Source organism: Zootoca vivipara, chromosome 12 (genome assembly GCF_963506605.1).
Source record: "Zootoca vivipara chromosome 12, rZooViv1.1, whole genome shotgun sequence".
In the NCBI taxonomy this organism is placed as follows: domain Eukaryota; kingdom Metazoa; phylum Chordata; class Lepidosauria; order Squamata; family Lacertidae; genus Zootoca; species Zootoca vivipara.
The window spans coordinates 21,615,893-21,643,336 of NC_083287.1; the positions used below are offsets into that span (position 1 = coordinate 21,615,893).

The 27,444-nt window shown below is 42.3% G+C and overlaps 1 protein-coding gene across 2 annotated transcripts in view; it reads right to left on the reverse strand.

The window, feature by feature from the left end:
* The window catches only part of CHN2 (chimerin 2), a 157,514-nt gene that overhangs the window by 5,340 nt on the left and 124,730 nt on the right, over positions 1 to 27,444 (reverse strand). For both annotated transcript variants that reach the window (XM_035129608.2, XM_035129606.2), the window contains exons 7-10: positions 20,903 to 20,980; positions 11,490 to 11,574; positions 6,135 to 6,308; positions 3,667 to 3,744 (exon numbers count right to left, since the gene is read on the reverse strand). In XM_035129608.2, the coding sequence (XP_034985499.2) occupies positions 3,667 to 3,744; positions 6,135 to 6,308; positions 11,490 to 11,574; positions 20,903 to 20,980 (415 nt within the window). The remainder of the gene's footprint in view (positions 1 to 3,666; positions 3,745 to 6,134; positions 6,309 to 11,489; positions 11,575 to 20,902; positions 20,981 to 27,444) is intronic.

Sequence of the window (27,444 nt, forward strand, 5' to 3'; positions counted from 1 at the left end):
AAACTTCCCTAAACAGGGCTGCCTTTAGGTGTTTTCTAAATGTCAGGTAGTTGTTTACTGCCTTGACCTCCGATGGGAGGGCGTTCCACAGGGCGGGCGCCACTACCGAAAAGGCCCTCTGCCTGGTTATAAAACCATGAGTATAAAATCTTATTTGTGTGGTGGTGGTGGGGATAGGGAGAGAGAGTGTTTTAGGAACAGTTTACTAAGTAGTTCAGTCTTCAGGCACAAAGTTTAAATTTGTTCAGAAGTAATCCACTCTTCTGTCCCTTTAGAAAATAAGCGATAAACCTGCTTTCTCAGGTCTTGTTTTAAAATAATTCCTTGTAATAATATAATTCCTTCCTCTACGTCACGGTACTTTGTTTTGCTTATGAAAAGCCCTGCAATAAAGTTTTAAAATACATTTGTATTTAGCAGAATCAATAATCATTTTGCGAAGAAACCTGTGGCATTAAACTTGAAGCAACATGAAATATATCCACCAAAATTTCATTTACAGCAGATGTATAGCTGAGTTACTCATGAAGGCCAAATTGTAAGTTTAACAGCTCAGCGATAATCAGACTTACTATTGGGAGCTAGATTGTAATTGAATCTTCAAATGTGTTTGTGACTGGGGAGCAAGTCTTTAAAACAGTCTATTTATCTGATATAGCAGAGTGAACCTGCATATTAGCATTTACTCTAATACAGCACCAGTACTTCCATCACAGTGTTTATTCTGCACCAGCCAGACTCATATTTATCCTCATATACTTGGCACGGTAGCGTTAGTATTATAAAACGTTGTTTGGACAGCTCTATTTAATTGCAGTACAATGAGATCTAAAGTGCTACAGTGAAAGCAAATGCTTTGGAAAAAAATACTGCAGCTGCCTCCATATCCACCCAGATATGGTAAAGCAGAATGCCATATTCCTTTTCCAGGGCTATCTGCAAGTTTACTAAATAAAAGTGACATTCATAGGTTATCATAGCAAGTCATATCATGGAGGAGGTTTCCTTGGAAGTTGATAAGTATCTCTCTGCCTGTAACTTGTTATAAGCTAAACAGATGAGGAAAGACTGAAGGGCACTTAAAAGGCAGGAATGCACAGCAAATCAAGAAATCAATTCTGATGAAAAGCACTGCTCAAACTGGAATTGCTCTAAGAATCTATGGTACCTATGGATTCCATCACTGTATTTTGTCTTTTCAAACATTCAAAAGGCACTACAGAAAACAAATGTACTATTTGTGAACTGCAATATGCCACAAACTGCAAGTGTAAAAATGATTGCTCATTCTGAAAATTGGTGTTATTGGATGATAAGAATCAGCCGGCTGGGGGAAAAAATTAGTAGTTTTAGAGAGCAATGGTACTGATAAAAGAAACTGCAGTTTGGAGGTGTTTGACCATGATTAGGTCAAGGGATCCATCACAAACAAGCCACATGCAGCCATCTTTGTTTGTTTGCTTGTTTAGCAATTTTGTCCTTACCAGCTCACTGTCCTGAATAGATTTTTTTTAAAAATTAAAATATAACCTTTATTGAAGTTGAAATCAAAAATATACAAATAGAACACATACAAATAATATAAATGAAACAAAACATACCTATTATACAAGGTGTGCAAATTAAAAACCTAAATCAAGTAGATCATATATATGTTTATCAAATAAAATAATTTCTTTTTACTTCACATGCATTCTCCTATAAGCCGACTTCCACTTGTCATCATCCCGGGCTAATAAACTCACATACTTTTATGCTGCTTCCCTTCGCTTTCCATTTTTGAATCAATACGGAATATTAAAAATAAATCCAAGTCTTTATTAAGGGGCACTGCCTTTTCAAATAATCCCCAATTTTTCCCCAATTCTGAATGAATTTCTGGTTGCTGCCTCCTCTGATTGAATTTGTTAATTTGGTCAATTCTATATAGCTTAATAATTTTCCTTGCCATTCTCCAATTTTAGGGATCTCTTCTTTTTTCCAATATTTAGCAATTAGGATTCTCGCCGCTGCCACTGCATACAGAAAGACCTTCTCGTCTTGTTTATTTATATCTTCATCTACCATTCCTAATAGAAAGGACTTGGGTTTTTTTTAAAATTATATTTAAAAATCTTTTTCAATTCCTCAAATATCTCATTCCAAAAGGTTTTTATTTTACCGCAGTGCCACCATATGTGTATAAATGTCCCCACCTCCTTTTTACATCTCCAGCAGAAGTTGTCTTTGGTCTTATACATTTTATGGATTTTAACTGCCGTCAGGTACCATTTATAAAACATCTTAATCTGAATAGAATTTTTTTTTTTAAGTAACATTTTGAAAGCAACCTGGGTGGGCATGTGGAAAGTACCAAATGGAAGTACCAACCGGAAAAATACATCTTAGTCTACACATAACTATCTCCGCAACTGTTGAGATTTCTAGGGTACAATTCTTGCAAATTTAGCAAATTAACACAACCTGTAAGCTATTTTAAATCCAAACACAGGGAAGCTGTTTGGCGCGATGAGCTGTTGGTGTGCAGCTTTTTACCAAGTGGAACTGCTTTGATTTTTATTTTATTTTTTATGAAATAGTCGTATATAATAAGCATTTTAATAAATTCCTATGTTAATTATGCCACCACAGACCACCAAACAAGTTATGGTGGCATGTTGAGGAACAGGTCACTTCTGTAGTCTCCTGGTGGTGGGAATCATACGCATCTCAAAGTTCAGTGGCCATATTTTAAACAAGCTGACAAGAGAACTTGTGTTTGCCCATAGTTTATAACACACACTAAAGGTGAATCTACCCACAATGCTTAACATCCATTACAACTCATTTTTCTTAAATTAATTGCAGTTGTGAAGGGCAGAACAAAAGAGGGGGTGAGGTTTATCTCTTCATTCGCTAGCCATGTCTCCCTGAATATCAACCCCCTCATGTGGCTATGAAGCTTAGTAAAAAAAAGTTTCCATTAGTGCCAATGAGGCTAAAAAAATAGTGATGTAGATCCTTCTTTAGTAACAACCCTCAAATATGACATGTGTGGTGCCAAGCAGAATAAACAACCAACTCAAGCTCAGAATGCACTTGTTACAATGAGAACTCTATGAACAAGCTGTACAATGAATGTTTTATATGCTAGCAGGAACAGAACTGGTCAACAATACCAGCACAGTGAGCGACTGCTGCTGTACAGCATCCATATTCATTCCGTGGAAGAATAAATAAACATTATTCCTATCAAGCTTACTCGGGCATCAGTGGAATTAACAGTCACAAATATACTGACCTGATTTTTACTCTAAAGCTCATCTGTCCTTATAGTATAGTGATAATGTAATTTAGACCCTCGTTATTTTAGAGATTGTGGGGAAGAATTTAATGTGCAGAAATAGAACGTGGTATAGTCCTCCCTGAAATGAAGCGGTTCAAATAGGTGTGTTTTGAGAAGCTGTGCATCTTCCTACCCACCCCAAGACATGTTTTGACAAAAGTGGTAAATGCCAAGAGAAACCAGTACATAATAAAATACCCAGAAAGTATTGTGGGAGGAAAACGGCTCTCTCATTATTACAGCATCAAAACATGTGCAATGCCAATGAACACAGGGTATGTACAAGCTTTCCAAAGCTAAAATATTGCCGACAGGCTTTCCACAGCTAAGATGTACTGTACCTCGATCAAAGGCCATTTTGACATCTTCAATGTGTTCAGTGAACCCCGAGACTCTGTAAATCCCTTCTGACTTCAAACCTGCAGGCAAAAATATCATCAGCTGCTGTTTAGTCTAGGGATACATTTTCACACTCCAGTTATTTTTTTTTACTTCTTTTCACAAGTTAGCTTCTGCCTCCCGAATTCTCGTAACAAGAGAAATTACTCATCATATAGCCTCTCACAGTGTGAGTCCCCCCCCACACCATGTGTGTAGGGGAGAAAGTTGGGAGATCGATTTGAGGATCTATAATAGATAACTTGAAATCACTACATTGGAAAGGGAAGCTGACACTATTTAAGCACAAGGGTACAATTCATTTTGTAACAACTGAGCGTTGCAAGGAAGTAGAGAGATGTTTCTACTAGTGATGAATGTGACCATGGAAGGGCCTTGAACCTTCTATCCTAGTAACCGCTCTCCGAGGTCTCAGGCAGAGAGCCTTCCAAGGCTTGCTAGCCTTTTTAAAAAAACAAACAAACCAAAAAACCAAACAAAACAAAACGGAAATTTAATACAGGGTCTCCTGCATGCAAACTAACAGTTCTCTTACTGAGCTGTGTGACCTTTCCTACACAAGGATGACGACTTAATTTAAGCTAATGGCTTGGATTGTAGTGAAAATCAATTTAAAGAAGTGTATGGAAAGGAAAGTTTCCCATCCTCTCCTTGTCCCTGCAGCCATCTGAAATCCTCCCAAAGTTTTGCTGCAGTGTCAGGCAGCTCTTTCATTCTCTGAACTTCAAAGTGCCTCTTCCAGCAGCCTCAGATGCCATAACCTACATTGTTCAGAAGGGTAGATACTTGGGGTGGGGGCACAGGTGGCTTCAGGTGGGAAGAGGGCATCAAAAACTGCTGTAAAATTCCTAAACTTCACTTCTCTTGGGATTCACACAGGGCTGGATTTAGGTTTGATGAGGCCCTAAGCTACTGAAGGTAATGGGGCCCTTTATATGTCCAGCTGTCCTGTGTCAGCTGTCCTGTTTTTTGTGTTGAATATATGCTATATGGTAATTTATGGACCTAACATGTATCTAAAGCCATTTGCACATGCTGAATATAGGCACCCTATATATAGAAATGAGCAAGCCAGTGATATTTTAGGGAGCAGGCTAGCAGGCGGGCCCATTACTTTCATCATAGGAGCCTACATAACAAAAAGCACTGTTGCTGTATGAAGGTTTTATTTTATTTGTTTTTTATCTTATATTTTGGAAATGTACATCCAGGTTTTTTCCCCTTTAAGTTTTTTGGGGGGCCCCAAGAGACTGGGGCCCTAAGCTATAGCTTCTTTAGCTTATACGTAAATCCGGCACAAGGATCCACACCACTGTCTTCTAATATCTATACTCACTCAGCTACTTAGGCTAACTTTGGTCTATTAACTTAATTAAATATACTCCAGTCTGTTTTACACTGTGTAGAACTTAATTGGACACAACCCCGGTGGCACAACCAAGAGATTTAAATTTCCTATAACAGTTCGAGGTTTGATTTATGATATACACATTGATTGATTGGTTGGTTGAAGTTATATATTGCCCTATTGAAGCCTTCTATATTATTTATAAGCTAAGAGTTTATTTTATATTAATATATTAACATGGATTTGTTCATTTCACTTCAGTTTCTGTGACATAGGCTTGGTTATCATTATGAAAGCAATTAGACTTTACTATAGTCTATATAGTGGCGCTGTGAGTTAAACCACAGAGTCTAGGGCTTGCTGATCAGAAGGTCAGTGGTTCGAATCCCTGCAATGGGGTGAGCTCCTGTTGCTTGGTCCCAGCTCCTGCCCACCTAGCAGTTCGAAAGCACATCAAAGTGCAAGTAGATAAATAGGGACCGCTCCGGCGGGAAGGTAAATGGCATTTCTGTGCGCTGCTCTGGTTCGCCAGAAGTAGCTTTGTCATGCTGGCCACCATGACCCGGAAGCTGTCTGCGGACAAACGCCGGCTCCCTCGGCCTATAGAGCGAGATGAGCGCCGCAACCCCAGAGTCGGACACAACTGGACCTGATGGTCAGGGGCCCCTTCACCTTTATAGCTCCCAATAGTTTTAATCAGAAAGTGCAATATTTACTGGAAAAATTAAATGTGAGGGGGCATAGTTTTTTACATTGAAAAATATAGCTAAGTATATTAAATAATTAAAACAATGCACATTGTTTGTGCGGTGGTAGTGGTGAACTATACAATAATTCACTTCCTCATCCAAATGAGGATAAGTATATGCTTTAAACAATTTGTTCATAAAGCTTTTCCCCACAAAGGAATATAAAGAAACCAGACTTTATATAAAATATCTAATTTAAAATTACTTAGTTTTTCTGTAACATAATATCTGATTACGTTTGTCAGTCAGTGATATTATATTAGCGTTTTAGTAACCCAGCGAAGGAAATCCTATTTCATCGACATGTAAATACCTCTTGCTTCGATTTCTCGAATACATATGTCCACTACCATGGGTCTCTGTGAATTGTGGGCCTTCACTAGTGTGGTGAGGTCACAGCAGTAGACTCGTTTGATCCTCTTGAGGTCTGGTTGGCAGTCATTGGGGACATATTTTGAACACTGTTTGTGTACGTTCAATCCACAGTCTGTAAAGAAAGTATTAGTGTTACTTTGAGTTTTTTCTAATTTACTCTCAGAAAGAATGAAAGCATTCTACATGTTCACATCTTAACTCTCAATTACTCTTAGGGTTGCCAGACTGAATAGAGGACAGGACTTCTGTGCCTTTAATTGCCCTGCTCTCTTTTGAGTCTGGACACCTTCAGGACCGTCTTAAGCGCCCCTGGCGCCATGGTGCACCAGATCTCTCTGGCGCCCTCCCGCCCCGTTTCCCAGCGCGGTGGGCGGGTGGGCGCAGCGGACTGGCCGGCCAGCGGGCGGGTGGAGCTCGCGGCGCCCTCCTGGCGGGCCGGCGCCGTGGTGCCCTGCGCCACCCAGCCTGCACGTAGGGCCGGCCCTGGACACCTTAAAGAGAAACCAGCAGACCCTTTGCTTGGAAATTAAACAAAGGGTCTGCTGGTTTCTCTTTAAGGTTTCCAGACTCAAAAGAGAGCAGGGCAATTAAAGGCACAGAAGTCCTGTCCTCTATTGAGTCTGGCAACCCTAATTACTCTTACTTTTAAGGAAGTTACTGCACACAGTAAATTACAGGGCAATAGTTCAATTTGTAAATATAACAAAGGATGGCAGGCAAAAATATGCAAAGGAATGAAATTCTTTGAGTATAGGGTTGCCATAGTTCAAAAAGTGAGCACCCGGACACAAAAGTTGTTGAGCTTCCGATATGGGCTGCCATATGGCTGGGTTTCCCCAGAAATGTTAACAAATTTTTGAGAATTCCGCCCAGACACTATTTCTGATGAATTAATCCCAGATGTATGGCACCCCTATGTAATATAACATTTGAATCTTACTCTAATTCTCTAGTAATGTAGCAGGTACATGAAGCACATATGAGCAACTGTTAAGGCTGAAACAAAAAAAAATTGGCCACCATGTGGAGAATGTGGGAAATGCTTCCAAATGCCTGTGGTTCTAATATATTTGAAATGGGTTGACAAGTTCTTCAGATCATTTCAGTGCTAACTGAAATAATGACAGGTAACTGTAACGACAACAATAAATTATGTGTATGCTGCCCATCTGACTGGGTTGTCCCAGCAACCCTGGGCGGCTTTGAACAGATTAAAACAAATTTTAAGGACCAAGACTGTAATGACTCTTCAAGAAATCTAGGCCAATCCATATGGTAAATATTACATTTATAGTAAAATTTTATATCTGTCTCCTCAGAAGCAAGCTCTACTGAGTTCAGTGGGACTTGGGTAAAAAAGGTAAAGGACCCCTGGACAGTTAAGTCCAGTCAAAAGTGACTATGGGGTTGCCGCGCTCATCTCGCTTTCAGGCCGAGAGAGCCAGTGTTTGTCCACAGACAAGCTTTCCGGGTCATGTGGCCAGCATGACTAAACCGCTTCTGCCGCAACGGGACACTGTGACGGAAACCAGAGTGCACAGAAACACCGTTTACCTTCCTGCCACAGTGGTACCTATTTATTTACTTGCACTGGCATGCTTTCGAACTGCTAGGTTGGCCGGAGCTGGGACAGAGCAATGGGAGCTCAGCCCATCACAGGGATTAGATCACAGCGCTACCCACATATACCAGTGGGACTTACTCCTAGATTGCAGCCAAAGTGTAGTTTGCAACAGAGGTGGAGTGATATTCTAGGAGAGGGGGACTGCCAACTCCATCTCCCTGTGTGCAATTAGGCTTCAAAGAAACCAGCTATTCTACCCAAGAGAAAATAAGCCTTCTGTTGTAGTTGGGTAGGGAAGGGTTAACCCCATGCCAGAGCCCTCCAGATGTACTTTCATCTGACCATCATCCCTGCATTGCAGATGTGCAGCCTGGGAGTCATTTTGGACTCACAGCTGTCCATGGAGGCACAGGTCAATTTTGTATCCAGGGCAGCTGTTTATCAGCTCCATCTGGTATGCAGGCTGAGACCCTACCTGCCTGCAGACTGTCTCGCCAGAGTGGTGCATGCTCTAGTTATCTCTCGCTTGGACTACTGCAATGCGCTTTATGTGGGGCTACCTTTGAAGGTGACACGGAAACTACAACTAATCCAGAATGCGGCAGCTAGACTGGTGACTGGGAGCGGCCGCCGAGACCACGTAACACTGGTCTTGAAAGACCTACATTGGCTCCCAGTACGTTTCTGAGCACAATTCAAAGACTTGGTGCTGACCTTTAAAGCCCTAAACGGCCTCGGTCCAGTATACCTGAAGGAGTGTCTCCACCCCTATCGTTCTGCCCGGACACTGAGGTCCAGTGCCGAGGGCCTTCTGGCGGTTCCTTCGCTGAGAGAAGCCAAATTACAGGGAACCAGGCAGAGGGCCTTCTTGGTAGTGGCACCCGCCCTGTGGAACACCCTCCCACCAGATGTCAAAGAGAAAAACAACTGCCAGACTTTTAGGAGACATCTGAAGGCAGCCCTCTTTAGGGAAGCTTTTAATGTTTAATAGATTATTAATGTTTGTTGGAAGCCGCCCAGAGTGGCTGGGGAAGCCCAGCCAGATGGGCGGGGTATAAATAAATAAATAAATAAATAAATAAATAAATATTATTGCTGGACTGATAGCTGCTGTAGCTCGCAACATCTGGCTGGCCTTAAGCACTAGTTTGGGGAAGCTTGAGAACAGTAAAAAAATGAATATGTCTTTAAAATATATGCTTGTCGTTTATTACATAACCTTTGTACTCATTTGCTAGAAAAATGGATTTATTGCTCTTTCATTGGAACATGTGAAGTAATAATAAAAGTGTGTCTCTATGCATGTGCAGAGTCAACTACCTGTACAAATGACTAACCAGAGCTTGCCTCATTCATTAAGCAGGGCTTCAAACTCCGAGATTAGGGATTCTGGGCAGGCTTAGACTTCTGCACTTCTTATAAAAATTAACTCTCATAAGTACACAGTCTGATTCAGAATCATCACTGTCCCTTTCAGCCATCAACATAAAGTATTCTTGACTCCACTGCTAAACATGAACAGTTTATTTCCTTGCAATATTCTTTTTTTTATGTAGTAGCAACATAACCCAATTTGGAAAAAATCACAGGTTAATACAAGCATCGAAAGTACCATTATTCACACTATTTATCAGGTTGGGTGGGAGACACAACCCCTACTAGCTTAAAAATAGCTCTTCGATATCCACAGGTAAAGGACCTCTGTGCCTTTAAATAAATCTGTTTGGTTTATTGGGCTCGTTCAGGCAGAAACTAACTGCATAATACAGTATTGTTCAGTGAAATCTAAACAAACCCAGCCAGCTGGACTTAAGATACTCCCTTTAGTGTTTTTTTTTTAGTTCTTGCTAAACATTTCCTATGTAGTTAAAAACTTGTTTGTCTGCTTAGAGTTAAATATTGGTAACCTAATGAAGCAGAACGTTAAGCTTCGGACTAAATAAACATACTTTTTTCACAGGTTAAATACTTAAAAGAATGAAAACAAATCCAGCCAGATATATTATGTTTAAATGTACAGTTCTTATAAGAATAATTCATTCTATATCTACTCGACCTCTTGTGTTAATTGTGCGAAGGGAGTCTGCGAGCTTAAAGGGGCTGGCAGTGGCCCTGAAGTCACACGTGGCTCCTGAGTTTAACATGGACATCTCAGCCACAAAGACCTGTGTATAGCTCTTTATAGGGGCTTAAACGATTGGACATGCTGGCTGGGGCAGATGGGAATTGGGAGTCAAGTTACAGTGTTGTTGGCTAGAACCCATACCTGCTTAAGTATGACAACTGACAAGAAATTACCAAGGAACAGTCATTAAAGTCATATAATAAGGATATTGTGTATGGTTGACCGAAAAAAACCCCCAGCTTTAGGCACTGTAATATAAAATAGCAGTATGATGTCCCCACCACAAATCCAAGAGCTCGGGGGCATAACAAAACTTTCCCACCTAACTCACCTTACCCTATGGCATGTTAAATTGCAGCTGCACCTATTTTCTGGGTCGCACATTCATGGAACTAGACCAGCTAATTCAGCCGTGGCTGTCTATCAAGCTTCATCAACCCCTGACAATATGTCCATTAGTCAAGAGGGACAGGAGTTTGCAGCCCCCACAACATCTGGAGGGCGCACAGGTGCCTAACCCATGAATCAGCAGGTAATATTTTTTGACTACGATGACCTATTTCTTTATATTGAATCTCTGTTAAAGGCTCAGAACATACGCCATTAGATTCTTCTGGACAGTCAACAACCCTGTTGGCACTTGGTAGCTAACATATATTAAATGCCAACAACCTATAACAGCAATATGACTAGTACCCATTAACCATAGGTCAGTGAGGTTAGAAATGGAGTCCAGTCCAGGCGAGCAGTTTAGTTGCCGGACTATCAGCTCCATTATAATCCCCCAAAAGGCTCAATAGTTACTCATATATTTTAAGCTAGGAATTCAAATTTTAGCCAAGATTTCCCATAGCAAAAGTTTTACTTTTCCCCCAGTTTTGAAGTTCATAAAAGAAAAGGAAAAAATAGAAACACCAGTTGTTGACTTCATTGAGTGAAATGGAGACATCCACTTTAAACCAGTTACTACTACTGCTACTAAAATGGGATGCGGGTGGCGCTGTGGGTTAAACCACAGAGCCTAGGGCTTGCCGATCAGAAGGTCGGCGGTTCGAATCCCTGCGATGGGGTGAGCTGCCGTTGCTTGGTCCTAGCTCCTGCCAACCTAGCAGTTCAAAAGCACGTCAAAGTGCAAGTAGATAAATAGGTACCACTACAGCAGGAAGGTAAACGGCATTTCCGTGTGCTGCTCTGGTTTGCCAGAAGTGGCTTTGTCATGCTGGCCACATAACCTGGAAGCTGTACGCCGGCTCCCTCGGCTAATAAAGCAAGATGAGTGCTGCAACCCTAGAGTCGGTCACGACTAGACCTAATGGTCAGGGGTCCCTTTACCTTTACTACAACTACTATCATCAATCATCATCAACATCATTGCGTGTGTGTGTGTGTGTACACACACACACACACACACACACAGAGTGCTTTTTTTCTGGGGGGACGCAAGGGTATGCATACCTCTAAACATTTTGTGAATCTAAGTTTGACCTCATTGAGAGGCAGTATTTCAATATAAGTAGGAAAATGAGAGTACCCCTAAACTTTTTTTTTAAACAGTTTTGTTTTTCAGGGGTAAAGGGCCTGACCAATAAGATGTTTAAGATTACCTGAGCATCTGACTCCCTGAGCAATGAGTCCCCACATGAAGTTGGCACAGTATTCACACCAATGTGGACCTCGGAACGTGTGGACCTGTAATACAGAATAGAAAGCAGTCCAGGGTCACTGGGAGGCAGATGGCCTGACAGATGGAACAAGCAGAAGAAAGAGATAAGCAACAAACAAACAAGTCTTCCTCACAGACAGCTGCATCCCAAATACTGAGGGTAATAAGAAGCCCGGGGAAAATAAAGCTGCCTTTGGTCTCGGGGTCCTCTTCATTTTGCAAGGCAAAACAAACAAAAGCTAATCACACTGTAGGGCGTTGAAATCAATCTATGTAACTCTTTTAATGGGTTCATTGTTTCTCATATGCTAGTGAAGTGCAAAGTGAAAGTGTCCGTACTAAAGCATGTGCTTCGCATGCGAAAGGTCCCAGGTTTCATCGCTGGCATTGGCAGGACAGGGAGGAGAGCATCCTTCGTCTGAGACCCTGGAGAGGCACGGCCAATGCAGCAGACAATACGCTGAACTCAGAACAAGGCAGTTTCATATGGCCACCTGTTTGCAGCCTCATACTAAAAACATAATGTGAAAGTAATTCCAATGCGACTGGCTGGCATGTTACAGCCACTTTGTAGATGACATTTAAAATGCCTGTGTATGGTTGCTGTTACTACATGGTGTGTGGAAGAAGATGGAGGAGGAGGAGAAGGAGAGGACAGAGGGTGAAGGAAGAGCTGCGAGTGGAGGGGGCCCCTTTTTGCGTTCTTTGAACCACCTGGGAAACTCAACAAATCCGCTGCTTCTAGAACTGGGTGTAGCTGAACAGGACAGGACACATGAAGGCAGCCACTTGGGCCTGCCCATAAAAAGCAAGTCGAAAGTAAGAGACTAGGGTGATGTCCCCTCTTTCCAGGTGCTCTTCTTATTGTGAGACTTTTGTGGGTAAGCTGAGTTTGTTTGGACCCTGGGTGAATTGATATTGATGTTTATATATTAGTAACTTTGTATTAATGTAACTGTGTCTGTATGTATATATAACTGCGTACCTATATGTAACTTGTGTTTTGCAATACAGTGGTACCTCGGTTTTCGAACGTAATCCATCCCGGGAGACTGTTCAAGTTCCAAAACGTTCGAAAACAGAGGAGCAAATGGCGGCCTGCCAATTTAAGAGAAAGTTGAAAAAAGAAAAAAGAAAGAAAAACTCAGCAGAAGCTGTTCTACTTCCGAGGCGCTTTCGAAAATGGAAGCATCTACTTCCGGGTTTTCGGCAATCGAAAACTGAAAGGTTCGACTTCTGAGACATTCGAAAACTGAGGTACCACTGTATTTTTAAGTTGTCTGTTGTTGCTTTCATTTCCTGTGCACAGCTTAGAGATAGATATCTCTTAATACATTAAGAGGTATAAAATAAATAAATAGCCAAAGAGCCATTATGCTCGCATGCATCAGATCTACTTCAAACCTATTTTACAAGGTGTTCATGGTGGTTTTGTGAAAAATCGCCTGCTCTGTGGGGTTTGCTGTTAGTAACAGCATGGAGCAGTGGGGGGTCAGCAGAATGAGGTGGTGAGGATGACTGCACTTGTTCAGACTGTGATCCGGATGCAGGATTGTGAAATCTGGAAGCCCCTAGTCATGAACCGGCACATGGGTGGTGGAGCAGATTCAGTCGTTCTGATTCAAGAAACGAGGCAGTTGAGCAGCTCGGCAGCTGTATCCATGACTGAGCAGCCCTTTTTAGGGTCCACTCTGCTCACCCTGAGAAGGGGGAGGGGCTAGAAAAGGTGCCCTAAACATAGTCTGCCTCCCTTTTCCCCTGACTGGATTACCGCACCCAGTGGGGCCACCACCTAGCAGTCATAAAAGACCAATGTCCCCACTGTGGAAGGACGCGTGGATCCAGAATTGGCCTCCACAGTCACTTATGGACCCATTGTTAAAACCGTGTTTATGGAAGACAATCTTACTTGGCTATGAGTGGTCGCCAAAGAAGAAGAAGAAGCATTTAAAAAACTATCAAAGCTTTCAAAAAGAAAAGAAAAACTAGTTGAAAATAAATGACACCTAAACTAGGCCATTAGGTAGAAAGGTTCTGGTGCAGTTTGCTCTCTTGTTGCGCTCTCTCTCTCTCTTAATGTATTGTAGCATTTGGTATAGTTTTCCCCATGAACGGTATGAAATGTACTGTTGTAGAATTCAAAAATGGTAGAATGGAAAACTGTGTATTTCATGTGGTGGCTGCAACATGTAGAAATCTATCTTTTACTTGCTTAAAATGGTTGTGATCTGGACCATATGGGCAGAGGTTTTCCACCTTTCTATGAAGCCCATTTACTGGCATTCTCTTCCATGCGTACCAAAGACTTATTTCTCAGGGAAAAAATAAGGGATGCCTCTGAGCCCAGGCTCTCTGGGTGGCAGCACTGTGTGTTTCAGATTGTGGTACCAGGCTGCGGATTGGACTGAAAACTCTTTTAGTAAAAGAAACAATTCGCTGAATTGTAGAGGACCTTTTGAAGCAGCCCATTAAAGACAAAACAAAAGGGCAAGGTTCTCAAAACCCTGCATCCGTTCATCACGCATTAGAACAAGAATCTGGTAATTTCTTCCTGCTTCCTAGCAGCGTACATTCTTCCTGCTTGACTTCCAGGAGGGCTTTCTGGCATCCAACTGAGGACAATGTTTGGACCAAATCTAAAAAGGGTGTAACCAATGTATGAAAGGATCCTGACACATTTCAAACCTTAAGTTCCATCTCAGGAAAGTAATATTTGTGCAGAGACAGATTTGCTTCCTTGGCATGTGAACACTAAACAAGAAACTCTTTTCTTAAGAGTCTCCGTGACCAGACAATAGGGTCATCTTTGTAGAAAAAAAAACATTCCCTTTGGGGAATAGCTATAGAACAAAAATGCACTGAGATTCCTCCATAAATATTGGTTTGGACCATTTTGATTTTTCTCATGGTTCTGCTCTATTGGTGCCACCCTTCTCTGTTGTTTCAGGATATCATTGATAATTTATGTAAGTTTCATCTAATTTTCAATATTTAATTAGTTATAATGGAACATAATTAGAATGTAACTGCTGCATGAACCTTTGTATAACTAACACACATCCCAATCACCAAGCAAAAGGGATCATTGACTCAAAAGGAATAACGAGAGGTTTGTGTAGACGCTGTAGGCAATTACAGACTTTTGCATGTTTGAGTTAACTACAGGCACAGGCAAACTATTTTTGTCTCCTTCTCCGCTCCAAGTTAAATAAGTAAACTTGTTTTGTGGAGACCACAAAAATCTAAACAGATCCCTATTGAAAGAAAAAGACAGTATGTGCCATTTTGCTACCAATCTCCATACAAGCCATGACAATGAACAGCGTAAGATAGATGAAAAGACTATTTTACAAAAAAAATACTAGTCTCAAATCCTGCATTAATGAAGCAAATGAACACAGAAATCTTTTGAAATCTGAAAGATGGTCATGATGTACAAAATTTTGAGACCAGTTTCTCCCAGATGATCCAGAGTTGGTTCAGCCAGCGTGGCCTTTACACATGAGTCTTATCATGATCTGGAAGTCTGAAGCAGCTCGAGTAATGTAGGCGTATCAGAGGTAGGGATCAAAGATGATACCAGTATTGTAGTTGCCTATTTTGACACTTTTCAGAGAAATGTAATGTATAATTAGTTTGAAGTTCGGCAAGTGTTAGAAATGTATCTCTTTTGGAGAGAGAGAGAAAATCTAGTGAATAAAAGAGATGCCATCTGCGCCCCAGTCCTATAATGAAATTCCCATCCAATATTTATTTCAGGATTGCTCACATGCCATAAATGTTCAATAAAGTTTAAATCTGTAATGATGTGCTACTAAGAAGTTCCTTCCAAGCCCTTCCAATCATGTGTGTAGCTGATGAAAATATACTTGGATAGTTAGGGAAAACAGAGCGAAATGCTACTCATTTTTTGCAAAGGTGAAAGCTATGTTTGTTCAATTTTTGCACTGTCCGCTAAAAAGACATCGGGGTTGTTATCCAAATTTAGTGGAGTTAAATATGCTGTTCGATTGACCCATTCAATCTACAGATATGGGTCCAAGATGAGAGGAGGATATGGGAAGAGTGGGAATTTTTTTTTGTTCAGCACCACAACGACCCATTACATGTGTAATGCTAAGTCAAACCATGAATAAGCAAACTTATGGGCTCCCAGAGAGATCACATGTGCTTCGCTCCCCTTTCCGTCATTCTGCTGCTCTGCTGTGTTGAGCTAAGCAGTGGTTTGGCTTAGTGTGTCTTCCAAACCCAGGCTAGTGGTTTAGACCTACCAGGCAAACCACAAGCTGGAAAAACGATGAGGCGAATCTTGGTTGCATGGTTTGTCTTGGAGAGCTAAACCCAAGGCCTTGGGTTTGGAAGGCACACAAAGTCAAACCATGGCTCAGCAAACCATGGCTCAGCAGCAGAACAACTGGAGCCAGGAGCAAAGCAGTTTCAGTCTTTTCATTAGGAGCCTTCACATTTGCACGTTCATGCTAAGCCGGGAATTAGTTTAGGGTTATGTGCAGATGAGGTCAGTGAAAGTACTAACCAAAATGTTTATGGAAGTTAAATGCATTTGAGTTCATTATTAAAACAGTAGTTTCCTAATCTCCTTAAGCTGCTCTACACTGGTGACAGGGATATTTTAGGTCTGCTTGTGACATCACACAGGACAGTAATTTTGCTGGAGATCATTTAGCTAACCGCAGCTGATTATTTTAGAAAAGCGGGGGTGCTCATGAGAGTCTCCCCCTCCCTTCTTGGTGCTATTGCTGCACACAAGCCCTGTGGTGCTTCCCTGTCTAATAGTTTCTGCCACCACCCCTTTTTTCTAAGGTCGCTTTCAGCCCCAGAAAAGGGGCAAACTGTGGATGCCCAATTAACTATTAGATCTGGGAAGATCTAGCCTGGAGATGGTGCGTGGGGACAAAGCTGCAAGGGCAGCCCAGCTTTTAAATACCCTTTCATGGCCCCTGGTTCTTTCTGACCAATGAAACCCACATTTGGGTATGCCACATTTTCCAGGCAGAAATCCTAACTACCCTTGTGCATTTGAATAGAACTAGCAGGAGATACATGACTGCATGGCTTAGAGCAGGCATAGGCAAATTCCAGCCCTCCAGATGTTTTGAGACTACAATTCCCATCATCCCTGACCACTGGTCCTGTTAGCTAGGGATGGTGGAAATTGTAGAATTGTACGTTTCCGAACACAATTCAAAGTGTTGGTGCTGACCTTTAAAGCCCTAAACGGCCTCAGTCCAGTATACCTGAAGGAGTATCTCCATCCCCATCGTTCTGCCCGGACACTGAGGTCCAGCGCTGAGGGCCTTCTGGCAGTTCCCTCACTGCGAGAAGCAAAGCTACAGGGAACCAGGCAGAGGGCCTTCTCGGTAGTGGCACCCGCCCTGTGGAACACCCTCCCATCAGAGGTTAGAGAGATAAACAACTACCTGACATTTAGAAAATACCTAAAGGCAGCCCTGTTTAGGGAAGTTTTTGATCTGTGATATTTGATGTATTTTAATGTTTGTTGGAAGCCACCCAGAGTGGCAGGGGAAGCCCAGCCAGATGGGTGGGGTATAAATAATAAATTTATTATAATTATAATTATTATTGTTCCAAAACATCTGGAGGGCTGGAGTTTGCCTATGCTTAGAGCAGGGGTAGTCAACCTTTTTCTATCTACCGCCCACTAATGCATCTTCCATGGAGGCTTAATACAGCCACGTTCCCATGGATAGGAAGAATATTAATTCATTCACCTGGGAAGCGACAGGCAGAAGGCTTCTTCCATGTGTGTAGTGTGACCCTGGCTAGATCAGGGTAAATAGGCTTGATATAATAGGGGCTGGTGATCGGTATAGTTTTCAAATGAACCTTTTTATATGGCTGTTACCACAGCTTTTGACCAAAGGGAATGGCCAGAGATTGGGTATTCATGGTGTTAAAATGGCAGCTTTGTCCTTATCTAGAGGTCAGGCGTGGTGTCAGTCATTAGCACCTTAAACTACTGCAATGCCAGAGGTGACAAAACTGGTCCCTACCGGGGACACAGGCTCAGTGTGTGTGTGTGTGTGTGTGTGTGTGTGTGTGTGTGTGTGTAAAAATCACCGTATTAGATTATGGAGTGTATGATGTATACATATGGGGCAATGAAATGCCACTGTCACAGCAAGATCAAACACAAGAGAAGCTTCTTGTCCTTCTTGCACTGTGGCATAAAGTCGATTTTTGTGTGGGTGGAGGGGGAACCGATATAGTTCCTTGCCAAGGGCGCAAGGGATCCTAGATAAGCTTCTGTGCAATGTATTCTAGGTAGGGCTGTCCATGAAGACAGGTTGGAATCTCTAAATGGCCCAAAATGCAGCCACCAGGGGTTTGGCTGGAGCCAGAAGACAAGGGCATCTTACTCCAATCCTTTACCAAGTGAGCACATTACTCATTTGTTTCGAGGCTCAACTTGGAAGTGTTGGCATTGAGCTTTAAAGCCCTCAATGTCCTGGGCACCTGGGCACCTACAGAATTGTCTCCTTCCATATGAATATGCTCAAGAACTCTTATTCCACTACAGAGGTTCTTGCCTGTGTCGTCTTTGTTATCCATGGTGCAATGGGAGGGCAGGGGACAGAGGGCCTTCTCTCTTGGAGCGCCCAGACTGTGGAATAATTTTCCTGGGAAGCGACAACCCATCACTGTCCCCTGACACTTTTATTTCGGCATACTATAATAATAATAATAATAATAATAATAATAATTAATAATAATAATAATAGTAATAGTAATAATAATTTATTATTTATACCCCGCCCATCTGGCTGGGTTTCCCCAGCCACTCTGGGCGACTTACAACAGAAAAATGAAATAAAATAATCTATTAAACATTAAAAGCCTCCCTAAACAGGGCTGCCTTCAGATGTCTTCTAAAAAGCTGGTAGCTATTTTTTTCTTTGACATCTGATGGGAGGGCGTTCCACAGGGTGGGCGCCACCACCGAGAAGGCCCTCTGCCTAGTTCCCTGCAACTTGGCTTCTCGCAACGAGGGAACCACCAGAAGGCCCTCGGTACTGGACCTCAGTGTCCGGGTAGAACGATGGGGGTGGAGACGCTCCTTCAGGTATACTGGACCAAGACCATTTAGGGCTTTAAAGGTCAGCACCAACACTTTGAACTGTGCTCGGAAACGTAATGAGAGTTAATTAAACATTCACTCTCATTTTGATTAAAGCTGCTACTGATTTGTTTTTAAATTGCTGTTTAGTTATATTTGTGATTATGTTGTTTTATTAACTGTAAACTGCCCTGCATGCACTCCTCCTAAAAGGTTGGCTATAAATCATGCTAATAAATAAATAACAAATAAGGCATTTTACTAAAGCATTATACCTTTTTGTTGGCCAGTTGACATTTTCAAAGTACTTCTTAAAACCCACACTGAGATTTTTTGATTTTTTTAAAAAACCCAGTTTCAAGTCATGCATTTAAAGTTTTGAAAAGAGAATCATATGATTTACCAGTTAAATTATAGCCCTTTTCAAACAGGAAGCAAGAGGGCAAGCAGAACAGCTAGAGTGAGCAAATAAAAGGTTCTGGGCACACATCCAGTTTTAAATCAAAGACCAAACAAGGGGAATTTTGAAGAGGAAAGAAAGAATGTATAGGTCAACGTGGAAAATATGCCCCAAGTCATGAGAAAATATTTTTCTGGCTAAAGTGAAACCATTTTTCATCTAAAATGATGATTATGGGGAATCTGCAAGCATTAAAGATGCTTTAAACAACAAAGAAGAGCCCCCTTTCCCCCTTTGGAATGGTCCAAAAATATATTTGGGGGATATTTCTAAGATAACCTAGATCTTACTTCTAAGTTCTTTTTATATAGTGCATGAAAAGAGAAACCTACATTATAGGAGTTCAAAAACAGTGTAAGTGTACAAAGCATACATACAAGAATTTCCTTCCCCTTTTTTTTTTGCATTGGGAGGTTACAGACTAGCTCATACATTTGAAAAGTACTATTTCCAGCATGCATGACATATGCACTAATCATATGTCTGTGCTCCAGTTTACTCTGCAAGGGCTGCCATCTGTCCCTAGAAGAGGACTGTAGTTTTAACCCTCCCCCACCTGGCAATAAAGCCTTGATTCTCTTTTGTGAATTACCCCTAGCAACTGCTAGATATGGGCTTGTTTATAGATAGTAGTAAAAGACAACCTAAACTTCCTAGCAAAGCAAGCACCAGAGGAAAACAGAACATGTGCCCAAGGCCGTAGGAATAAAAATCATTGTTCTCCATTCCCAGTAAACATCAAACAGGAGTTTGGAGACTTTTAACTGTGATAGCGGGAGTGTGTCTCAGCCTGGAACAAATGCAGCTCTTCCCACAAAAGAAAAAAAAAAGACATTGAACAAGATGCCGGGAAGCCAAGTTCCTAAAGATGACTCACTTCTTCTATGTACGCATACCCTCTCAAACATTGTCTGAGGGATGGAAAGACTCTCTAGATCTAAACCTATACTATGGAACCTTCCATGTGCTTGGAGCTTCAGCTGTCGACAAGCGAGGGCAACATTTCACTCCAAGAATGCTTCCTTGGCACACTGACCCAACAAAAGAGATTAGACAATGCCATCACACCACTCTGGTTAGGTGCTGGGTCTGCTGTAGTCGACTTTGCGGTTGACATGGATGGTTAATGTTAAGAATGAGCTTCATGGGCAAAATTTAAGATTGGGCAAACACATTTTTTTTATCCATTTCAGAGAGAACCTGATGAGAACTGCCACAGAGGAATTGTGAATCCAGTGAGCTGGTTTAAAAGCATAAGGACTGCTGTCCTGAGTCTTGTTCTACCCATGTTTACTTGTAACAGATCCAGCTCTTTCTTATAAGACATAACGGTGTGGTTCCTGTACATGTCAGAAAAGACCCACTGAGTTCTCAGGAAATTGTGTATAGGATTGCAGCCTGAGTTACATGTACATACACTTTGGTTTGCCATCCCCATTGCTTTCAATGAGATTTAAGTTAGTTTTGTCAGGAACACAACCCACATTTTTATTCCAGCAAGGTCCAGTGGGCTCGTTTAGAGTATTCACCCTGTCTTCCTGTCTTCCTTCCTTCCTTCCTTCCTTCCTTCCTTCCTTCCTTCCTTCCTTCCTTCCTTCCTTCCTTCCTTCCTTCCTTCCCAGGAAGCCCCTTGGTTGTATCACAAGTTTTGTTCTCTTAATGGTTCTTTAGTACTGCTTAAAACCAATCAATATTACCTTTCTAAGAGAGAAATATAGATAAAAAGACACACACAGAACATACTGACAATATAAGCAAAAACACGAGTATAAAAAAACAACACACAAGATGTTCTTACCTTAAAATTGTGTGCTTTTTCATAGTTGAAATGGTTGTCGTTTTGTGTTAATGCCGCTCTTCGGACCAAAGAGGTGATCTGTGAATAGGCAAAGAGTTTGAGAGGTTGCCACAAGAGCGCTCCCTTGACTCCCATTTTCACCCCCAAAGCCACTGCCAGCAGCTCCTGGCGTTTCCTTCCTCGTTTAGATTTGTGAACCACGGCGGCGCAGGCTTTCTCATTTTCAAGCCACAACTCCTCTGCAAACATAGTGCAGCTCGGATCCCAGAGATTCTCCCTGCCTTCTCCTCCTCCTCCTTTCTCAGAGGCCGGGAGGCTGACTGCTGTCAGGTTCGTCCAACTGCTTCTAATGTTGGACAGCAGATTCGAAGCAGCTGCAGCAGCCCACTCTGCCGAGACCTCTGGCATGTGACTTGAATGGGCTGTCTTGTGTGATGGAAGGAGCTTCTGCATCTGAATGAGTAACGGGTCTGCTTTGTGATACTTCTCTTTAAAGCAGACGTGTGCCTGAAACAATAGCCTGGATTCATGCAGCGGAGCAACTCCCCTCCTCCTCCTCCTCCTTGCCTCCGGCAGCAGCCAGAGAAAGAAGTACAGGCAGCCGGGGAAGCTTCACAGATTCACACTACAACACATTTCAAAGGAGAGATCGCTTCTACTTGGGAGCATCTCCCTCCCTCCTTTCATAAACAACTCCGGGTGCTGCATCCAATTGCACTCAGAGCTGGGGACTTGTGCGCTATTCCAATACAAACACCGGCAGATTAAGCCTTTAAACCCTAGTGATTGTTTAATCTTGCAGGGCTAAAAAATCTCCTCTTTTTCATATCCTGTATAAGTGAAAATCTGGTAGCACTTCAAGGATTAGCGAAGGCTCTTTGCAATGCATTAAATTAATAACGTGTTGGGTTTTATTTTAGTGCACACTGGCTTTAGAATAAGTGAAGTAATTAAATTATTTCAGTATGCCTGCGGATTACTTTGGTGTAAGGGGCTAGCTACGGATCCAGTCTATAATTTGATTTACCTAGAAAATACCGAGAGTAACAGATTCACTGATGCATTAAGGACTCAACTAGTTCAATACAAGTAGGACAGCAATTTCCCTGTTTTTCTCCTTCGTATGGTTGTTACAGCAGTCATGCTATATGCAATGGGGACCCATATGCAACAAAATGTGTGGCGTGCTCCTGTTTCCCAGGAGGATTCATTCCATTCCATTCTGCCCACCCCCACCCCAAAAGAGGTTGGCCATTGGGCATGCTTAGCCCTCACAGGGCTACTTTTGGCGTTCTTCCTTTAAAAAATTGTACTAGTCATACCTTGGAAGTCAAACAGAATCCGTTCCGGAAGTCTGTTTGACTTCCAAAACGTTCAGAAACCAAAGAATGGCTTCTGATTGGCTGCAGGAAGCTGTGGAAGCCCCGTTGGGACGTTCAAGTTCCAAAGAACATTAGCAAACCGGAACACACACTTCCGAGTTTGCGGTGTTTGGGAGGAAACATGTCTGAGTACCAAGGTGTTCAGGATCCAAGGTACGACTGTACTGCAAACCTTTGTGCTCCCAAACCTGCTGATTCTTCCCTCTCATGATACCATTTTGGCTACAAAATGATCGGCACATGAAAAATGAGGTCGCTGTCAGTTAATATAGCTTTTTTCTTTCCTGATGAGGGCCACATTTCAGTTGGGATTATCTTTTGGGGGCCTCAAGCTGTTCCATGTTAACTAATCTGAATCAAGATTTCCGTTTTCTCCATGGTTTCAAATTGTTCATCTGCAAGCGGGGTTTTTTTGCATCTGTTGCCTTTAAAAATTGGCATCCAATGCCAGGCCTACTGGGATCAGCTTCATTCAGGAGCCCCCAGGTGGAATTTCTCCCTGCCAAAAGTGGGGCTTTCAATTGGCACCAAATTTAAATTCAGTGCCTACAGCAAGCCCCACTTTTGGCAGGGATTTCTGCAGCCCTGGCCCCTTCCTCCTTGCCCAGATGGATGTGGGGGAGGGGCAGACCACTCTTTCCAGGGGTCTCACCTACTGCAGAGGGCTTCCCAGCTCCTGTTGTTTTGTCCATTTTGGCTTTTCTTCATGGGCTCCTCCCAACCACCTGAAATTTGGTGACCTTGGTAGGCCCCAAATATCTCAAGGAGCACCTTCTCCCATATGATTTCTTCCCAGGTTCTTAAAGAGCTGTCTGTGCTGTCCACCAGACATTTAGGAATGGAGGTCGCAATAACTGTTAATTTTTTTAATGTCCATTGCGGTTATTTATTTATTACTGTTAAACCTGCTGACACTGTATAACATTGCGGCCTTAGAGCCATTTCACAGACACTCTACTGCTTATCCCTAATCCTCAAAACCCTTTGAGAGAAACCCTTGTTTTAATTTACAAACATAAAAGCAAAGAACAAACGTATAACGACTTGGAGCATGTGAATGATCATGGCCTGATTTGAAAACATGGACAACCACAATCAGATCTGGTGGTGCAATTTTCTATAGAGTGTTATTTACTTGTAACATTCTGCAAGTTCAGTAAATGCTTTTCAGACACACATGCATAGCTGAATCTATTTATTCCTTCAGGTAGATCACAGTGTTCTTTCCCAGCTCTCTCTTGTCTCCCCTTTAAATAATTTCTGCAAGTTTCTTTGCTGCAATATCCACTGAGCCCTGTTGCAAAATAAATCACATTTCCCAGCTGATAAAGACAGCTGACTGCTGCTATTAAGCAGGGAGTTTCAAACACAGCACACAGATATGGGTCTCCCCAGGGCCTGATGTTTTGGTGCTATTCTGTGACTCATCATCATCATGCCATTAGTGTATCAACTCCTTTGGCAGCTCAGCAATCAGAACAGCAAGCCCTAAACAATCTTCTCTTCCTGCACTTATGGATCAGCCTTTAATCAGACGTTAAGTGTTTTAGAACAGACTGTGCTGTTTAATGGCTGAAACCCCAACCTCCCCAACTGTCTCACATCAAGCTAGCACTGAATAAGAGATAGATGCTTCTGTTGTTTACATCTAAGAGGATAACCACATTATGTACATCTGTAAGTTGTATACTCTAGAGGGGCCGAGTTAAATGGATGACGTGGACGTAAAAAAAAACCCCTTTTGTTTGAAATACTTATATCATTTTCAGTCATTGTCTATATTTTCTAGAAGCCCTTCAGTCAGAATGATATGGCATTATACTGTATTATATTACCAACTTTATTTAAAGTGCTAAGCACCTCTTTGAATTCTTGGCATAGATACATCTTGCTATGTAATTGGTATTATTTTTAGTGGCAATGAACCCAAGCCATGAGAGGTCAATTTTATAGAAATCCCATGGCATTTGTATTATTGATGAAAATCCTATTACATAAGGAACATCATTATATAATACATCAGATACGGTGTTCGGAACTACAGATTATGCCAACAATCCCGAACATCTTTTTAGAATACTTATTAACAGTGTCATCTTAGGGACAAATTTCCAGAAATGAGATAAAATTGCAACCTCTTTTGTAGCACTGTTAAAACATGTGCCAATAAAGGAGGGAGAATTCAGCCGTGTGACGCTGATAACAGAGGGTAGGCTGGCATTTGCTACACATATTATACCTGAAATTCCATTCATTCATGTAGGTTCCTTTGTCAATCATATTGTGTTATTTGTCAGGGTTCCTACAAAGGGTGTCTACAGATAGGCATATAATAAATGTTCCTTTAATGGGCTAAATTGCATGAAGGAAGAGTGGAATTCTTGCCACATATGTGTTGTACGTTCATGTATACAGGGTCTTAGTAACTTTAGAAAACCAGGCTTCATAAATAAAAACGTAAGAGAAATTAACTGGTTCTTTTATCATGATAATAACTTGAAACTCTCAATATGATTTCAATCTGATTTTTCCACAATCCAGCTAAAATTAAATAGCTGGCACCACAACGACGAACCTATTTGTCTGGATCTGTCTTTAATTTGTATAAGAACTGGTGCTCCCAGATGATGATGATGATTTATTATCTATAGCCTGCCCATCTGGCTGGGTTTCCCTAGCCACTCTGGGCGGCTCCAAACAGAATATTAAAAATGTAATGAAACACCAAACATTAAAAACTTCCCTAAACAGGGTTGCCTTAAGATGTCTTCTAAAAGTCAGATAGTTGTTTATTTCCTTGACATCTGACAGGAGGGCGTTCCACAGGGCGGGCGCCACTACCGAGAAGGCCCTCTGTCTGGTTCCCTGTCATCACCTCTCCTAGTGAGGGAGCCACCAGAAGGCCCTTGTCGCTGGACCTCAGTGTCTGGCCTGAATGGTGGTGGTGGAGACGGTCCTTCAGGTATCCAAAGCCACATCAAAAGAAGTATCCTGGTGAGTTCAATGGGGTGCAGATCAACATTCCATTGCAGATGTGCCCCCAGATGTGCATCTACATCCACATCGGCTGTGTGTATGGAAGTCTATTTCCGCACAGGAATCTGCTTTGCTCAGGTGGACCAATTGCCACGAGATGCATCTCCACTGATTTCAGTGGAGCTTATTTTGAAGTCAGCATCATAGCTGCCAAGTTTTCCCTTTTCTCGCAAGGAAGCCTATTCAGCATAAGGGAAAATCCCTTAAAAAAAGGGATAACTTGGCAGCTATGGTCAGCATGCTTAGAATTCCAGTTTAATCCAAGAACCTCAGCTCAGCCTTCTAATACGAAGTATATTTGCTACTAAGTTTAACATGCCTCTTACGTGACAGCTGAGGCCGTTTTTGAGCTTGAAACAAATGTCTGGAGTGTTTTTAAAAAACGGATGCCAAAGATAGAATGCACCTATATATAGAGCATATCTACAACATCCGTCAACTAGACACACTTGACAGCAAATTTCCAGCTGAAGTTCAAATAATTGTTATTAAAGAGGAATCTAAATAAAAGGAAGTATATAGTTGCCTGTGCCTCTCCTACTTCTCTGACTGCTGAAACTGAAGGGACATGTCTTTTTAAAACACATCACACACACACACACACACACACCTCTTTTCATAATAAACCAGCCAGTCCTTAAAGGGCAAGACCACAGTGTTGCTCTGATACAACATATCCTTATCTGCAAGAGAACATCAAAAACACAGTGCCTGTCAATATAAGGTGACCATCCTTCATTTTAATTGGGTATGTAACTTCCTGTGCTCGGTTATTTGTGTGTCTGGAGCTGCCCCTTTCATTGGAATGAATCAGAAAGTTCACGAGTGGGAGCTTGGTATGTACATCTGAACACCCCTAAATCACTGATTTGTGTGGCTGGGCTTTATTCCCACCCCCACCCCCCGTTACAGACTAATACAGCTATTCTTTTTCGCAGATGAGTACAGTGACCTTCACATGCATGCCCAGCAGCGTAGGAGCTTCTCAGGAATGTTGCAATCCCTCACTGCAATGTTGCAATCCCATAACATGATCAAGTGAGTGGGACCAACAGAGAGAATTATGAGTTAGCACCCTGAATGGTCTGCAGATTCCACATGAAAGACCTTTTTTAAAAAAAACAATCTGGTGGCTGCTCCTTGTTAGGATTCTATCTATCCTTAGCTGCTACAGCAAGGACTATTAGGTTTGGTGTAAATCACATGAGTGTCTGAGAGAGTGTGAGAATGGAAGTCTAGCTTATCTCTTCCGCCTAAGTCAGGCATCCCCAAACTTCGGCCCTCCAGATGTTTTGGACTACAATTCCCATCATCCCTGACCACTGGTCCTGTTAGCTAGGGATCATGGGAGCTGTAGGCCAAAACATCTGGAGGGTCGCAGTTTGGGGATGCCTGGCCTAAGTATTGTTATTGTATCATACCTGCCAAGTCTCTTGCTGAAAAATGCGGGATGAGCAGTGGCGCGGCACCAGAAGTTGCGTAGAAGCAACTTCCGGGGCTGCTCTGACCATGTGTGGGCACCGGAAATAGGGCAGAGTGGCACCGGAAGTCGCTTCTATGCATGCCTGGTGGCCATCTTGGTGGTGGCCGCATGGCGGCGGCTGTCACCAAGATGGCCACCGCCAAGTGGCCACCACCAAGATGGCCGCCGGGCATGCATAGAAGCGACTTCCGGTGCCACTCTGCCCTATTTCCGGTGCCCACATATGGTCAGAGCAGCACCCAAAATGGATGCTCCGTGGCAGGTAGGAAATCTGGGGGATTTCCGGGATTTTTCTCCATTCGGGAGAACAGTGGGAAACGGATTAAAATCCAGGGGTTTCCCGCGAAAAATGGGATACTTGGCAGGTAAGTATTGTATGTGTTAGTTTCACTTCTGTACTCTTGTTCGGAGAACACAGACGTGATTATGGAGTCTCTGCATATAGACTGCAAATAAAGTAGCTTAGAACTAAAGATGAGTCGTTCTTCTTGCTGCATCATGCTGGAAGACATGCGTGCAGTCTCAAGGTGACTGCAGCAGCAGCAGCAACAAACCACGTGCAACAAGGACCAAACCTATGACTGAACACATATAAATGGGGTCAGGGTTGTGCCAACTGCCCGAATCACGCTACTTATATT